General features: G+C 42.2%; 1 protein-coding gene across 9 annotated transcripts in view; it reads left to right on the top strand.

Moving 5' to 3' along the window:
* The window catches only part of synj1 (synaptojanin 1), a 105,784-nt gene that overhangs the window by 31,495 nt on the left and 56,733 nt on the right, over positions 1-17,556 (top strand). For 4 of the 9 annotated variants that reach the window (XM_086007064.1, XM_086007060.1, XM_086007066.1 and 1 more), the window contains exons 10-14: positions 93-174; positions 2,099-2,251; positions 3,484-3,649; positions 13,256-13,279; positions 16,109-16,300. In XM_086007064.1, the coding sequence (XP_085863190.1) occupies positions 93-174; positions 2,099-2,251; positions 3,484-3,649; positions 13,256-13,279; positions 16,109-16,300 (617 nt within the window). The remainder of the gene's footprint in view (positions 1-92; positions 175-2,098; positions 2,252-3,483; positions 3,650-13,255; positions 13,280-16,108; positions 16,301-17,556) is intronic. The other 5 variants (XM_086007061.1, XM_086007067.1, XM_086007068.1 and 2 more) reach the window with 3 other exon arrangements.

Raw genomic sequence — 17,556 nt, 5'->3', positions numbered from 1 at the left:
GTAAGCTGATATTTCCATTAAAGTTTGGGTGGAATGTATCTATTGGAAGATAGTATGGCAGTTTTATTTGAGCATGAATGTTTTTTCCACAGGTGCCAGACTGGTGCCATCAGAACCAACTGTCTTGATTGCCTTGATAGAACGAATAGTGTGCAGGCTTTCTTTGGGCTGGAGGTATGTTTCGAGTTGCAGTTATTTATTATTCCAGTGTATTACATTAAACAAGTGTAACTGCTAGCTTTCTTGATCTCTGGACAGCAAAGACATTCACAATATATATCAATGATTTGGGTGAGGGAACCAAATGTAATATTTCCAAGTTTGCTGATGACACAAAACTAGGTAGGATTGTGAGTTGTGAGGAGGATGCAAAGAGGCTTCAAGGCGATTTAGACAAGTTGAGTGAGTGGACAAATACATGGCAGAAACAGTATAACGTAGATAAATGTGAAGTTATCCACTTCGGTAGGAAAAACAGAAAGGCAGAGTATTATTTAAATGGTGAAATAGATTGGGAAATGTTGATGTACAAAGGGACCTGGGTGTCCTTGTACACCAGTCACTGAAAGCAAACATGCAGGTGCAGCAAGCAGTTAAGGAGGCAAATGGTATGTTGGCCTTCATTGCAAGAGGATTTGAGTACAGGAGCAAGGATGTCTTACTGTTATACAGGGCCTTGGTGAGACCACACCTGGAGTACTGTGTGCAGTTTTGGTCTCCTTACCTAAGAAAGGATATACTTGCCATAGAGGGAGTGCAGCGAAGATTCACCAGACTGATTCATGGGATGGCAGAACTGTCGTATGAGGAGAGATTGGGTTGACTAGGCCTGTATTCACTAGAGTTTAGAAAAATGAGAGGGGATCTCATTGAAACGTATAAAATTCTGGCAGGACCAGACAGACTAGACACATTGCTCCGGCTCAAACCGCCACCCCGCGCGGCTCAATCCGCTCCGTTCGTGTCCGCGGAGGGCCCGCCCGACTCTCGGGCATCTCTCCACTTCACCTGACGGAGCAGCGCTCCGAAAGCTTGTGATTTCAAATAAAACTGTTGGACTATAACCTGGTGTTGTGTGACTTCTTACATTTGTCCACCCCAGTCCAACACCGGCATCTCCACACCATGGATGCAGGGAGGATGTTTCCCCTGGCTGGGGGGGCTCTAGAACGAGGAATCACAGTCTCAGGATACGGGGTAGGACATTTAGGACTGAGATGAGGAGAAATTTCTTCACTCGGAGGATGGTGAACCTGTGGAAGTCTCTACCACAGACGGCTGTGATGGCCAAGTCACTGAATGTATTTAAGAAGGAGATAGATAGATTTCTAGACACAAAAGGCATCAAGGGGTATGGGGAGAGAGCGGGAATATGGTATTGAGATAGAGGATCAGCCATGATATTGAATGGTGGAGCAGGCTCGAAGGGGTGAATGGCCTACTCCTGCTCTTATTTTTCTATGTTTCTAAGACCCCATTTCAAATCCTGTGTTGACACAACAGAAACAGTTTAGCTGCTATGTAGAATCTGTATGAGAAAGTTTTGATGGTCTTGTATTCTTTCACTGCTAGATGTACTAAGTTGCTAAAATGTCTGCAAAAGGGAAGTTTGAACTTTATTATTTAGCAAAGTTTACTATTTTCATGTTTGAATTTGTTATTGATGGTACAGAATCCATAATCCTGCAGTAAGTGTCATTGTCAGACCCTTGCACAATTTATACATGACCAGGCACTTTGTGAATTTATCAGCCTGGAAATGCAAAGCACTTTCTTGTTCACAATAACAGTTAAAAGCATTAATAAATTATAAAGTCTTACACTGTGGGTTATTCATATAAATCTTGCTGTCGTAAAATGTAGTATTTTATGGTATGCTGTAAACGTGAGTGAGGAGGAAGTAAACATTTAAACCTTGGGATTGTGTTACAACCAAATTATTCCCTTATCTTGGATGACTGCTTAGGATAGCTAAGATAGCTTATTATAATAAAACATTCTGGTGTTCAGTGCTAAGTTCTAAACTGGTAATGTATAGTTCAACCCTTAACTGAATTTTGATTGGTTATGCCCTCCTATATTTCCCCCACCCCAACAGATGGTTTACAAGCAGCTAGACATTCTGGGACTAGCGGAGAAGCAGCAGATGGTCACAAGGTTTCAAGAAGTCTTCCGTTCCATGTGGTCAATGTGTGGTGATTCGATTAGTAAAATTTATGCTGGAACTGGAGCACTGGAAGGAAAAGCTAAGGTACAGCATCATTTGTTGCATATGTTGCTGGAAAATCTGATGAAATAGTGCAAGTATTGATTTATACAGTAGATTTTTGCAGTTATTCTGCATATAGCTCTTTACCTATATGTACCTTGCAGGTACAGCTAGTAATTAGGAAGGCAAATTGAATGTTGGCCTTTATGGAAGGGGGATGGAGTATAAAAGTCTTGCTCCAACTATACAGGGCGTTGGTGAGACCACACCTGGAGTACTGCGTACAGTTTTGGTCTCCTTATTTAAGGAGGGATATACTTGCATTGGAGGCAGTTCAGAGAAGGTTCACTAGGTTGATTCCTGGGATGAAGGGGTTGTCTTATGAGGAAAGATTGAGCAGGTTGGACCTATACTCATTGGAGTTTAGAAGAATGAGAGGGGATCTTATTGAAACATATAAGATTCTGAGGGGGCTTGACAGGGTAGATGCTGAGAGGATGTTTCCCCTCGTGGAGGAATCTAGAACTAGGGGGCATAGTTTCAGAATAAGGGGTAGCCCTTTGGAATGCTCTACCCCAGAGAGCTGTGGGGGTGGAGTCATTGAATATATTCAAGGCGGAGATACACAGATATTTGAACTACAGGGGAGTCGAAGGTTGTGGGGAACAGGCAGAAAAGTGGAGTTGAGGCCAAGATCAGATCTGCCATGATCTTATTGAATGGCAGAGCAGGCTCGAGGGCCTACTCTTGCTCCTATTTCTTATATTCTTATGCCATTGTTGAGTTGAATTTCTGTGATATCGTAGCCTCGCCCTCCAGCAAGGGCTTCCAAAATTAATGCAGTGTACAGAACTGTACATTATTGTTAAGATTTCTCTTAAAGTAGAACGTTGAGCTTTGTCTTCATTTTAGGTGCAAGATGCTACCCTAGTAATTGATGGTTGTTTTTAACTGCACTGAGTAACAAAAGACATAACTATGTAGGTTATTCAGTAACCTTGATCTACTTTTCTTTCCCTGATTATTGCTTTCTCTGGGTGTTGTCCTAATGGTGAGTTAAATATACTAAAAGTTTCATAGAAAATTGACTTATTTTAACTTGTATTTGTATAACGCATTTTCGCATCTAAATATCTCAAAGTGCTTCATGCAGTGAACTCCTCTGCAGTACAGAGAATATTGTGATAATGTCAATACTGGGTGTATTAATGAAGCTGTGGAGTTAAATAATGTATTTCGTTCTTCACCGTAATGTAACTGCCTTTTTTCTCTAGGGCGGAAAGCTTAAGGATGGAGCTCGCTCTGTGACGAGAACCATTCAGAATAATTTCTTTGACAGCTCCAAGCAGGAGGCTATTGACATCTTACTACTTGGTAATACCTTGAACAGTGACTTGGCAGATAAAGCTCGAGCTCTCCTAACGACAAGCACTTTACATGGTAAGATAATGGTTGCTTCTATAAATGGTATAGTCAATATCAAATCATTTCAGTCAGTTTGCTCATATGCCTTGTATGGCAGTAGACTTGTCAACTGATGAATAACTAAAACTGCTGTTAAACTTGAAAGTCGGTTTAAACCTTCAAAGCAGCTTTTGGTTCACAATTTTTGTGTGTTCTGAAAATTATGTTTTGACTTTAAGACTTGCATTTATTTAAATACAAGAAACAGAATTTAAAATGTAGTTTGTGTAGAGATGCCCCTGATTACTTGTTTCTGCAAGGGATTGTGACTGCATTAGCTTTTGACTGAGCTTCTAGATGAGTGTCATGTGGAACTTTGGCAGGGAGATGAAAATAAGCTGGAAGTTTTCCTGTCGGAGAAGACTCGTCTTGACCACAATTTGGAAAAGATTATCCAATCATTCTGGTGGGAGTGTTTTTACTGATAAAGGGCATGGATGACTGAGAATAAGTCTCAAATTTCCAGAATTTGATGATTTAATTGCCTTTATCCATTTACTATAGTTCTACAAAATTTCCACAGAATAGAAAATGTGCCTTTCCTCGTTCCATAAGCCATTCATTTTACTTCCCCTCCTGTGCATGCTCGGATCATGGGGATGAATAATCCTGCACCAAAGCCTTTAACAAGACAATGCACAAGAAGGGCCTAAATGATTTTTGCTCAAATATTTTTTCCTGTCTTCAAATGGAAAATGTCAAGCTCCTGATCTAAGTTGCACTACCATGCCTCTGCTTTTTATTCTAGTACCTAGTCCAAGTGGCTATTCTTCTAAGTATGAGTAAGAAAAGAAAGGCTTGCATTTATATAGTCCCTTACTATGCCTTTCAGAACCATCTCCAAGCACTCCACATTTACATAAGTGTGATGGGAATTGTATTGTGTGTAAACAATACAGTGAATGACCAGTTGGTCTGTTTTTGGTGGTATTGAGGGAAGAATGTCCATCAGGAGAACTTCCTATTCACCTTTTGAGTAGTCCCATGGAATCATTAATGACCATCTGAACCACTGGAATGGGCAGATAGGATCTCAGTTTAACGTCTCGGCCAAAGGATGGCACCTTGAGCAATACAGCACCAGTGTAGACAGTCACTAAGATTGTTGGGAAAAATCTATACTAAACGGATAGCATGACTTTGAGGACTGACCAATTTTAAAGCCCAAACAAAACCTATCTTGGTCAAGGTATGAGCCTTTGGACAAACAAGGAAGCCTTTTAACATTGGGTATGGACTGGATATAGCACCCAATATTATGTACAGTTCATTAACTCACTGACTGACAGACTAAAAATTACAAATTTGTGCTAATTTAGAAGTAAAATGATACAGAACTAGAGTAAATCAACAGATTTGCTAGATTACAGTACTTTATATCATCTGTTCCAAAACAATTAAAGCTCTAAGCCGTGGCGCTCTTTTCATTAACTTTGTGTCCCTGATGAAAGCCTTTTATGCAAGAGATGAACTCTCTCAAAGTCCCTTATTTGTTAACGTCCCAAATAGTGGCACACCAAAATAGAAAAAAACTGAAGAACATGGGGTGCTAGTCTGCTTATATATCTCTCTCTCCCCAAGCTGGCATAATGAAAGATAACCTACATAATTAACCATTTCTGGTCCACTTTGAATCACTTCTTGCATTGGCAGATCTGTCAACAGGTCAGATTTTTTTGGGTAGAGCTATGCTCCATCTAGCCCACTTTGCCACAGTATTTCCATGGTGCATTACTAATAACTGTGAATCCCATTTGTTCACAAGAACTTGTCTAGTTCCTCCTTTTTTAAGATACTCTGTTCCACCACCTTGTGTCGATAATCTGCTCCACACACTTACCATGTTTTTATTAAGAACTTGCATTTATATAACACCTTTCACGTGCTCAAGACGTACTAAGGCGCTATAGAGGCAATGAAGTACCTTTTGATGTGTAGCCACTATTGTAATGCAGGAAACGTGGCAGCCAATTTGCTCACGGCAAACAACTTTGAAATAAATGATCAGCTGATCAATTTTAGCTGTTGTCTGAGGGAATAAATGTTGGCCACAACACCAGGAGAACTCCCTGCTCTTCAAATAGCGCCATGAGATATTTTATGTCAACCTGAGAGGGCAGACGGGGCCTCGTTTTAACTTCTTATCCTGAAAGATGGCATCTCAGACAGTGCAGCACTCTCCAAGTTATGGTGCATGTAGGAAAGAGTAGTATTGAGATCTTGCAGCGGCAGTACGAGGAGTTAGGGTCAAGGCTGAAGAGCAAAATCTCGAGTGGCAATCTCGGGATTACTATCGTTGCCACCCGCTGGGCAGATCAGGCAAGTATAGATCAGATCCATTAATACGTAACGAGAGATGGTGCAGGAGGCAGCGTTTCAGATTCCTAGGACATTGGGACCAGTTCTGGGATGGGGGAAGCTGTTGAGGAGGGACGGACTTCACCTGCACTGGAGGGGTACCAGTGTGCTTGCAGAAATGGTAAATAAGGCAGTGGGGTAGATTTAAGCAAGTGTGGCAGGGGGAGGGGTAAGCAGAACAGACTTTTGTTTAAGACTTTTTAGGATAAAAGGAGTAGGGGTATTAAAGGATGACCTGAATTGTGCTTGCATGAATGCAAGGTGTCTATAAGTAATAAAATGGGTGAGCTAGAAGAGCTGATAAACAGGGAGGATACAGAGGATGTAGGAGTGACTGAAACCTTGTTGAAATTAATTGATGATTGGGGAGTTAACGCAGGGTTTTGTGTGTTTTAGGAAGGACTGGGAGGAGGTATGGTGGCATTATTTGTTAGATGGGGACTAGTTACAATGGAGTTGGTTGCTGGAAGTGGTACTGAGTCTCTGCATAGAATTAAAGGACAGTAGAGGGAAAAAGTTAGTAATAGGAGTATGCTACAGGTCACCAAATAATCAGCGAGTCTAATGCAATTTTCTGGGAGACGATAAGACAGATCAGTCCCAAATCATCAGTCGCAATCCTGCCAGGGGTTCAATCAGTGCACAATGGGGACACTCTTCGTGCGAGCAGGAATTCATTGAAATTGAGAGAGACTCGTTTCTTAAACGGGTCGTTAACGAATCCACAAGGAGTAATGCAATATTGGATTTAGTTTTAATGAGGGAACATTAGGCAAAGTTAGAAGTAAGGGAACATTGGTTGGTGACCATAATGTACTGACAATCTGGGTAGACATTGAGGGTAGAAAACTAAAGGAAGCCAATTTAAAAAAAAAAAAAGATATCGCTACAAATTGCTATAAAAAAAAAATATAAAGTAGGTATTATGATCTAAATCAGGACAGATCCTCTGGTTACTTCACAAGAGATGTGCTTAGCAAACCGAGCTTTTTGGGCAAAAGGTTTTACCAAATTCCCAAAAACTAAACATGTAAGAAGAAGGGGCCAGAAAGAAGCCTTTTACCCTAGCTGCTGCCTCTACCAGCCAGCAGTGACTCTAGATCACTACCACCTACAGTACTGGCAGAACTCCTAGCCGTTTTGGGTATTGGGATCACATCTCGTCAGAAGCCATGTTCGTCCAATTTATGAGTAGGAGATTTTATTGGGCAATTGGAAAGTGTGCAGTGAGAAGCTGGTCCGCAAGGTGCAAAAGATGCTGCATGCTGGAGCTATAGAAAAGTGCTAACTTGTGCTGGAAAATGGTTTCATAGGTACTGATTGCCATCTGGTACAGTGGCCAGTCTGCATGTGAATGTAGGCAGTGAATGTTCACAGGTTATTTAACCATGGTGCGAATTTTTGTATACATCAGTTTCTCTTCTCTTAGGCAGTCCCTCGGAACCAAGGATGACTTGCTTCCACACTAGAAATGAGTTCTCGGGTGACTGATGAGTCCAATGCAGGACCTACAGTCTCTGGTGGGGCAGACGGTGGTTGAAGGAGCGGGTGGGTGGGGTGCTTGGGTTGACGTGAGCTCCTTCCGCATGGCTTCCGCTTGCTCCCGGCGAAGAGACTTGGTGTTCAGCACCTTCCTGGATACTACTCCTCCACTTTGTGTGGTCTTGGGCCAGGAATTCCCAGGTGTCGGTGGGGATGTTGCACTTTTTCAAGGAGGCTTTGTGGGTGTCCTTGAAGCGTTTCCTCTGCCCACCTGGGGCTCTCTTGCCGCGTTGGAGCTCCGAGTAGAGCGCTTGCTTTGGGAGTCTTGTATCGGGCATACGGACAATGTGGCCCGTCCATCGGAGCTGATCGAGCGTGGTCAAAGCTCCGATGTTGGCCTGAGCGAGAACACTGACATTGGTGCGCCTATCCTGCCAATGGATTAGCAGGATCTTGTGGAGGCAGTGTTGGTGGTACCTCTCCTGTGCTTTGAGTCGCCTGCTGTACATGGTCCATCTCTCTGAAACATACAGGAGGGCGAGTATCACTACTGTTCTGTAGACCATGAGCTTGGTGCTGGGTTTGAGGCTCTGGTCTTCAAACACTCTTCCTCAGGCGACCAAAGGCTGCACTGGCACACTGAAGGCAGTGTTGGACTTTGTCATCGACATCTGCCTTTGTTGACGGTAGGCTCCCGAGGTATGGAAAGTGGTCCACGGCCTCGTCGTGGATTTTGATAATCGGGGAGCAGTACTGTGTGGCGGGGTCAGGTTGGTAGAGGACTTTTGTCTTACGGATGTTTAGTGTAAGGCCCATACGCTCGTATGCTTTGGTGAAGGTGCTGACGATGGTTTGGAGTTCGACCTCCGAGTGTGCGCAGACGCAAGCGTCATCTGCATACTGTAATTCGATGACAGAGGATGGGACGACCTTGGATCTGGACTGGAGGCGACGGAGGTTGAACAGTTTCCCGTTTGTTCTGTAAATTAGCTCCACTCTAGCAGGGAGCTTACTGAGGATGAGATGGAGCATTGCAGCAAGGAAGATCGAGAAGAGCATTGGTGCGACGACACAGCCTTGCTTGACCCCGGTCTGTACGTGAATTGGGTCTGTGGTGGATCCATTGGTCAGGATCACGGCTTGCATGTCGTCATGAAGCAGGCGGAGGATGGTGACAAACTTTTGAGGGCAGCCGAATTTGAGGAGGACACTGCATAATCCCTCACGGTTGACAGTGTCGAAGGCCTTTGTGAGGTCAAAGAAGCTATGTACAGCAGTTGGTGCTGTTTCCTACATTTCTCTTGTAGTTGATGCGCGGTGAAGATCATGTCCATTGTGCCCCTTAGTAGGCATAATCCGCATTGCAACTCTGGCAGTTTAATACTACCTTCACCAACCAAACAATCAGGAAAGTTGTACTTCACATTTCCTCATTTCTTCATTGACAAACAGTATCACTTGATTTGCACAGAGCTTTAGATATTTATGTAATTAACCAAAACATTTACTCCATTGCCCAGTTGTTTGGTTTTCCATAGTTTTCTGTAAGAAATGCAAATTGCCAAACCGAGATTAATAAATTGATCTTGTACTGCTTTCTGGTAGTGCAGGGCCACCAGGCAAAGTAAGGACCCTCTTTATTTGTGCAGCAGCCTTTTTCTAGAGCAATGTACAGAGTTCCTCTTGAGGCTTTCTGTGAGCCAAGTTACAGGAGCATGTGGCTTGCTTCCACACGATATTGTCACCTTGAGCCATGAGATAAAGCCAAGTATTTTGGCACAGCCATACTCCAAGCCAGATGGATCACGCACATCCTTGGGGTCCCACTGCCAATTTTGACACTATTTTAGTATGCTCATATTTGGATGTAGAAGCGGAATGAATAAGCAAAAATGGTACAATTCCTACCATCGATATGATCATCCCTTTCTTGGAATGGAGAATTTAACCACATGCTAACCTCCCACCCAGCTTTTCCTAAAGATAGAGGCCCTTGTGAAGTGATTGACTTTCTTGTGTCTGAGTCTGGGTCTCTCCATTGAAGTAGAAAAGATTAAGAGGAGATCTGATAAGTGTTCAAAATTGAGAGTTTGAGGTAAACCGAAAAATATTTCTACTAGTCAGGGCATAAATAAGATTTTTTTTACGCAGACGGTTGTTAGGGCGTGGAATGCCCTACCAGAAATAGTGCTAGGAGTAGAATCCATTATAGCTTTTAAAGCGTAAGTGGATAACTATTTGAAAAAGAAAAATTTAGAAAGGAAACACATCAGAATGTGACTAAATTGCTGACTCTTTCAAACAGTGATGGGGCAAATGATTTTCTTATGTGCTATAAAATCCAATGTGTGTGGGGGTTAAATCCCTTTAAGAAATTTAAAAAAAATAGACTTGCAGTGGGCAACTGAGCATTAGTACAAGTTTCCATATATTTTTTATTCATTCCTGGGATGTGGGCATTGCTGACAAGGCCAGCATTTATTGCCCATCCCTAATTGCCCTTGAGAAGGTGGTGGTGAGCCGCTGCCTTGAATCACTGCAGTCCGTGTGATGAAGGTGCTCCCACAGTGCTGTTAGGGAGGGGGTTCTGGGATTTTGACCCAACAACAATGAACGATCGCCGATATACTTCTAAGTCGGGATGGTGTGCGACTTGGAGGGTAACTTGCAGGTGATGGTGTTGCCTTGCGCCTGCTGCCCTTGTCCTTCTAGGTGGTAGAGTTCGTGGGTTTGGAAGGTGCTGTCGAAGAAGCCTTGGCGAGTTGCTGCCGTGCATCTTGTAGAATGGTACACGGTGCGCCAGTGGTGGAGGGAGTGAATATTTAAGGTGGTGGATGGGGTGCCGATCAAGCGGGCTGCTTTGTCCTGGATGGTGTCGAGCTTCTTGAGTGTTGTTGGAGCAGCACTCATCCAGGCAAGTGGAGAGTATTCCATCACACTCCTGACTTGTGCTTTGTAGATGGTGGAAAGGCTTTGGGGAGTAATGAGGTGTGAGACACTCGCCGCAGAATACCTAGCCTCTGACCTGCTCTTGTTGCCACAGTATTTATTTATGTGGCTGGTCCAGTTAAGTTTCTGGTCAATGGTGATCCCCAGGATGTTTATGGTGGAGGATTCGGCGATGGTAATGCCGTTGAATGTCAGGTCGGTGGTTCGACTCTCTTGGAGATAGTCATTGCCTGGCACTTCTACTCCCATAAGTTCTATTTTCAGGAGGAAACAAAATCCAAATGTGTCTTCTAAATATTGAATGTGCATTTGAACTTTCTGTCTAATGTCCACAAGATTTCTGGAGATTTGTAATGCAGAACTTCAAAATACAATTACAGAAATGCATTTGCAAGAAGTTTAATCTTCTCCATTTTGATATGGAAAATTGTTGCTGAATCTTTAAAGGCTTAGCATTTGTATGCTGAAGATCTGGATGGTGGAAACTAGCTACATTGTTTCCCTTTTAAAAAGGGAGGAATGGCTACCAGGAAGTACCATTTAATGGCCAGTAATGTTTTAAAGTTTTTAACTTTTAGTTACTTTACAAGGTTCCACTTGTAATTCGGTGTCAGCTTGGCTCAATTGATATCTCCGAGTCACAAGGTTCTAGCCCCACTATGGACTTGAGCGCACAATCTGGGGTGACGCTTCATGCAATGCTGGGGGAGGCTGTGTTGGTGGAAGTGCTGTCTTTGGGATGATCTGTTAATCTGAGGCACCGACTGTCTGCTCAAGTGGATTTAAAAGATCCCAAGACGTCATTCATTAATTTCCTGTTTGCGCGGACTTGTTAGGTTCAAATTAATCAGTGTTTGCCTATATAGCCACAGCGACTGCATTGCATAAAAAGTAATCCTTGCCTGTGAAGCACTTTAGTATGTCCTGAAGATATGATGAGGCACTACAGTATATAAATGCACATTCTTTTGTCTTGCACGCTCCCTAGATGTAGTAGGTAGGACGAAACTATAGTTGCTCACTGTTTTATAGAAATGGAATTGCTAATACTGGGGCTTGAGTATTTCACTTGCACTGTTAGATTTCCATGTATGAGGATTTTATTTTTACTTTTGATCATTCATGGTTGTCTACCATACATATTGAAGGATCAGTTCAGACTGCAACAAGAAATAGCTGTTAACAATTGCAACAGAAAACCTCATCAACTTTAGTGATCTTAATTTTTAAAAAAAAGTGTTTTATTGACATGCTTACAAAACAGCAGTACCAATCCAACTGTTGAATCATCCTGGTCAATGCTGCATACGTTTGGTGAGAATTCCTGATCACACAAATTGCAAGAAAGAAATCCTACTTCGTACGCAGCGCAGTTCAGTAGGGCAGGTCAGCCAGGACTTCTGTTCCCTATTGCTATGCAGCAATTCCTGCTGGTTGTGTGAACATCAGGTGCAAAAGTATTGTGGTCAGCTGTGATTTTTCCCTTCATTCAAAGTCTGCTCCAACTTACTATTGAGGCTCGCAAATGAATAATGGCCACTTGGGTGAGTTACTGGAGGTTGCCCAGCATCTGCAGATGTCCTAGCTAAAGTCAAAGTCAACATCTTCAGGAAAGGAGGGAGCAGAGAATGTTGGTGAGAAAATTAGAAGGAAAAATTCACTTGTCTTTTTGGATCTTTTACTGAAGTTTGAGGATAAAGTTCCATCAGGGACTAAAAATTGCCCTTCACGCCTCTGATTAGTCATTTCATCCCTTTAATTTGTGCCAGGTGGAAATTCGGGTTAATGTTCTATAAGTTTGCTTTTTGATAAGGATTTAGCAAGAAATTGGACTTGTTTTTCAGTGCACAGCTTACTGGAAAATAGGGAAATTATTTTTTAAATATTTTGTTTCTAACTTTACCCTGAATCTTAAGTCAGCTTGAACTGTTCCTTAAATACTTTTGTGTCCTGTTCCTGTTGTCTTTTCCTATTCCCTTTAATCTTGTTCTGTCATTTGTATTGGAATCAGAATACAGGAAATTCTTTATTATCCGGCACCAACGGGACCGGCGTGGTGCCGGTTTATCAAAAAGTCCGGATTACAGAGAGGTATAGTTTAAAAGGTACGAGAGCTCCGTACACAGCAACAAATCCAGGCTTCCCTGTTGTTTAGCAACATGTGCAGGAACTCCGGCCACAGACCAAGTGGCCCTGTTGCTTAGCAACAAGTGCACGAACCTCAGTTACACAGCCACAGATTCAGGAACTGCCACTAATATGAAGTAAAACTTACCTGAACCTACTCCTGCATTTTGCCGGTTAACGGAGATTTCCGGTTATTTAGGCGCCGGTTAAAAGAGAGTTTCCTGTATATATTGGTGCAACTTATATCTGTGAAAACCTTGCAGATCATCATTTCATAAGCAGACACTCTGTCCTCCTGAGTCCTGCTTCCACTGGCAACCACAGTGGACTGAGGGATTACAATTGGTATTCAAAGACCATGCTGAAACTCTTTCCTAATTTTAACACTGCAAAAGTTTACTAAAATAAAACCATTTGTAATATGATCCAAGACGATCTGAAAACTTTGCTCTCTGTGGAGTTAAGAGAGAACAATATTTTAATAAGTGATTTTACAATAATTAATGTTACATAATAAATATGTACAGATTAATATGAGGAGGAAATAAGTTGCACCATGTGTTCAAATTGCATTTTTCTAGCATAATTGTTGTGTATTGCACAATAAGAGCTTCCTGTGCTTAAATGTGTTTAATGCTTTTTCTTCTTCTCTTGCTGCGGTTGCAGTTCCAGAATTGACACTTCAATCAGGTATAGTGCTTTGCCTAAAACCTTCTTAAATAACAGCAAAATCTGCCACTTTTTAAAAAAAATTGCCACCTTTTATTAATCCCTAATCATTTTCAAAGGAACCAAATCTTTATTTAAGTATTTATCATTCTGTATACATGATTCATTAGTTTTAAGATGACCCTGTTTGTTTTTCAAAATGGGTGAGAAAAAATTGAAAATTTGTTTATAGCATAACAGTCGGTATATCTGATGTATTACAATAAATGTTCTTTCTGTTGGGGATTAAACGTCATTCATTTATATTTAAATGCATTAAATTTGCATTACAATGCAGGGCTCACTCAAATACTGCCAAAAAATTTATGCGGTAATAAATGTAAACTTTTTTTTAAATAGCTGCAAAGTCAAGCACAAAAATTGTATCTTAGAAAATTGTAGTGAAGATGTTAATTTGATATTTTTTGGCAATTAATACCGGTGATAGCTTATTGGACTTATCAAATTTCTCCTGAGAAAATTTGGGCACTTTGCCTTCAAAACTAGTTTCTACTTGGTTTACATTCAGGCAAAGGCTGCAGTAGCTTAAAGAGAACATGTATTCTGCTGCTTTGTCAGTCTGCTACAGTAAAGGGAGTGAAATTCATGGTGTATCTATCACACACATAGGTAGCCTGAAAGCACACATTTTGTGTAGAACTTCCCCTCTTTTCTAACCCCGACATGTAATACCAAATTCTTGTGCAATGGCCAGGGCCACAAGAACATTGTAGATTCTGCACAAGTTGTCTCTACCAGCAAAAATCATCTTAACATAAGAATAGGAGCAGGAGTAGGCCATACAGCCCCTCGAGCCTGCTCCGCCATTCAATGAGATCATGGCTGATCATCGACCTCAACTCCACTTTCCCGCCTGACCTCCATATCCCCTGATTCCCCATGAGTCCAAAAATCTTGGGGATTTTGCTCCGCTCACCCTTCACTCCTAATGATAGCTCCTTCCTGTTGCTGTTCTGAGGGATCAAACTGCAGGAATTCTTGATCTTGCGATTCACGAGCATTTATGGGGGGTGTGGGAGCAGTGTGAACTGGGGAGTGGTGTATAGAGAGAGGAGTGGTAGTGTGAACTGAAGGAGGAGCAGAAGGAGAATGCCAGTGAGAACTGGAAGGAAAGGAAGAAGCAAAGGTTTGCCAGTGTATAGTGGGTGGGGGAGGAGGAGAAAATTGGCAGTATGAACTAGGGAAAGGGTGCGAAGAAGAGTACAAGTATGAACTGGGGAAAGGAGGGAAAAAAGTAGCTTTGTGAACTGGGATGGGTGCAGGGATAATAAATGAGTTAATGATCAGACTTAATAATTGAGAGTACCAGTACTACTCAAAATAGTTCACAATTTATTCAGAAGAAATTATGGAAAGACCTGCAATTTTTGCCAAAGATTTCAAGTGGCAGAGGCATGACCTGAATGGGCGCAGTGAATTGGGACGAGAGTTTCTAATTCATAATGTCACTGGAAAGGAACTTCATTATGGCAAATGCAGGGGAAGTTCTATGCAAAATGCCTGATTCTAGGCTACTTCTCATCTGCTAATCTGATGTGCACACCAGAGTAACTGAGAGCCATAAGTGTAGCAACTTCTCCCTTCATAACATGTAGGATTATGGGGCAATTCAATAGGTTATATTTCTCCATAAAATGAGCCCGAGTCCAACTGTGCAGATTTAATTGTGTTCATAGAATTCTAGATGCAACAGCATTGTGATACTAATTCACTATTGGATTCAAGGAGTCAGTGATAGTGGAACAATTGGTGCACTGAATCCATTTAATGTGCTTTGTAAATTATAATTCACTAAATCTGCTGCTGATCTGGTCATAGATGAGTACAACTAAAATAATTTAAAAGAGAAAACATTAAATTCACTGGATTTTCAATCAGATGGTTTGAACTATCTAATTGGTGATTTATAAAGCTGTAAATTTTTTGAAACTCCAATAGGGTAGAAGTCATCATACAAGAATTTTAGGCTGGCTTCATTATGTAAAAATATATTTATCTTTCGGAATTATGATAACATAGGCTGATCCTGTGGAGAATGCACCATAATTATAGATTCTTGTGTATAGGGATTATACTAATAAAGGTTGTACTTAGATAGAATTTAGAAAGCTGTATGCATCAAAACATCTGGGGGCCGATTTTAACTCCAGGCGGGAGTCCTGCAGGTGGGGGCCCAGGCAGATGGCAAACCGCCCAGCCATCCACAGCGTGAGGCCTGGGAGATTTGAACTCCTGGGCCTCATTTGCATAGACCCTGTCACACTCCCACATGGTTTTGGGCAGCAGGAGACTGCCGGCAGGCATCCAAAGGAACAATCCCCGGCAATCCGGTAACTGGTTGGGGGTGGTGGGGGGAGGGTTGGGAAGGTTGGTGGAGTGGAAGGGAAGCCCAGAGGCCCGAGGCATTCCATGTGGGGTGTGGAGGATGACTTCCCCTTGCAAGTCTCGGGTTAAAATTGCTACTGGGCCCTGAGGTAATTGAAGCTGGACTTGTATATTTAAAGGAGGGCCCTGCTGCCGTCCAGCCAGCGACCCCCATATCTGCTCAATAGAGCTGGTTAAAATTGCAACCCATGTGAAGGCAACACGATTGACTGGGATAAGTCGCTATGGCCATTTTAAATTTATTTTATTTTCACATCTCTCTTCCTCATTCCTCTTCCGAAGGGATCTTATTATTTCTTGAAAAAGATAAATGAGACATATTCTGAGTTAGGCTGCCCGGAACTGGACTATAATGTAAAATAATTTGTTTAGTTTGAAGGAAAACTGTGTGACATTGCTTTCCAGCTTCCCCTCGAGTCTTGCATGGGATGTGTGAAAACTATCACAAGTATACAAAACCAAAGCGCATCAGAGTCTGTGTTGGAACCTGGAATGTGAATGGTGGAAAGCAGTTTCGCAGCATTGCTTTCAAGAATCAAACCCTTAATGACTGGTTGTTGGATGCACCAAAAAAAGCTAATGTTCAGGACTTTCAAGGTAAGATCTTGTATTTAATGTGGTTTTTGGTAGCTTAAGCTGTTCACAAATACAGGTTTGTGTGGTATATGTAGTGTGATGTTGAGTTAGTAGCACATTATAGCAGAAGTTTGTGAACAAGCCAAATTAGTATGGTTCTTATTTTTATTCCTTTTAATTGTCATAGTACTTTTACCCCTTCAATGAGAAGGGCCACCACCACCCTCTCAGGGCATCGAGGGATGAGCAATAAATGCAGGCTTGCCAGTGTCACCCAAACCCCCCCCCCCCCCCCCAAGGACATTTCTTTTTTTATATCCCTCCTTGGCCTTGCCTATCCCAATCTCTGTACCCTCCTCCAGCGCTACTACCCCCACTCTCCCTGTCCAACCCCCCCCCCCCCCCCCACCCCCCAGCTCTCTGTTCTGTTGACTTCAGCCTCTTTTGCATTCATCCCAGCATTGGTGCAGTGCTTTTAGCCACCTAGGTACCACACTCTGGAATTCCCTCCCTATACTTCTCCACCTCCTTTTATGACCCTTCTTAAAACCTACCTCTTTTACGAAGCAGTTGTTTACCTCTCCTGATTTGTCCTCCTCGGCTTAGCAACTTTTTTTTTCCTTGTACCTATGTGAAGCAAATTGGGACATTTTTCTAAGTTAAAGGCCCTATTTTCAGAGGCCAGATTGTGCTGGTTTTTACTGCTTTTCCCCCCGTTTTGTTCACTATTCCCATTGTGCTGTATGTGTTTATTTATTTCCCATTGCATACTTTGGTTTTTATTTTTTTCCCCCCAAAACAACAACAATTTGTATTTATACAGCACCTTTAACATAGTAAAATGACCCAAGGGGCTTCACCGGAGCATTATCAATCAAAATTTGACACCGAGCCACATAAATGTTTTGATGAAGTAACAGAGGATTGATGAAGGGAATGTAATGGATGTTGTCTACATGGATTTTTGGAAGGCGTTTGACAAAGTACCACATAGAAGGCTGGTTAACAAAATTGAGGCTCATGGAATAGATGGGTCGGTGGCAACTTGGATAAGGAATTGGCTTAAGGATAGAAAACAGCGAGTTGTGGTAAATGGCTATTTTTCAGACTGGAGGATGGTAGACAGTGCTGTTCCCCAAGGGTCAGTGCTGGGGCCACTGCTTTTTTTGATATATATAAATGACCTGGATATTGGAATACAAAGTAGAATTTCTAAATTTGCCGATGACACACCAAACTTGCGGGGGGGTGGTGACAAACCGTGAGGATGATACCAA

Source organism: Somniosus microcephalus, chromosome 14 (genome assembly GCF_052327205.1).
Source record: "Somniosus microcephalus isolate GS21.2 chromosome 14, FLI_Smic_1.0, whole genome shotgun sequence".
In the NCBI taxonomy this organism is placed as follows: Eukaryota; Metazoa; Chordata; class Chondrichthyes; order Squaliformes; family Somniosidae; genus Somniosus; species Somniosus microcephalus.
This window is presented reverse-complemented; position numbering and strand designations above follow the sequence as displayed.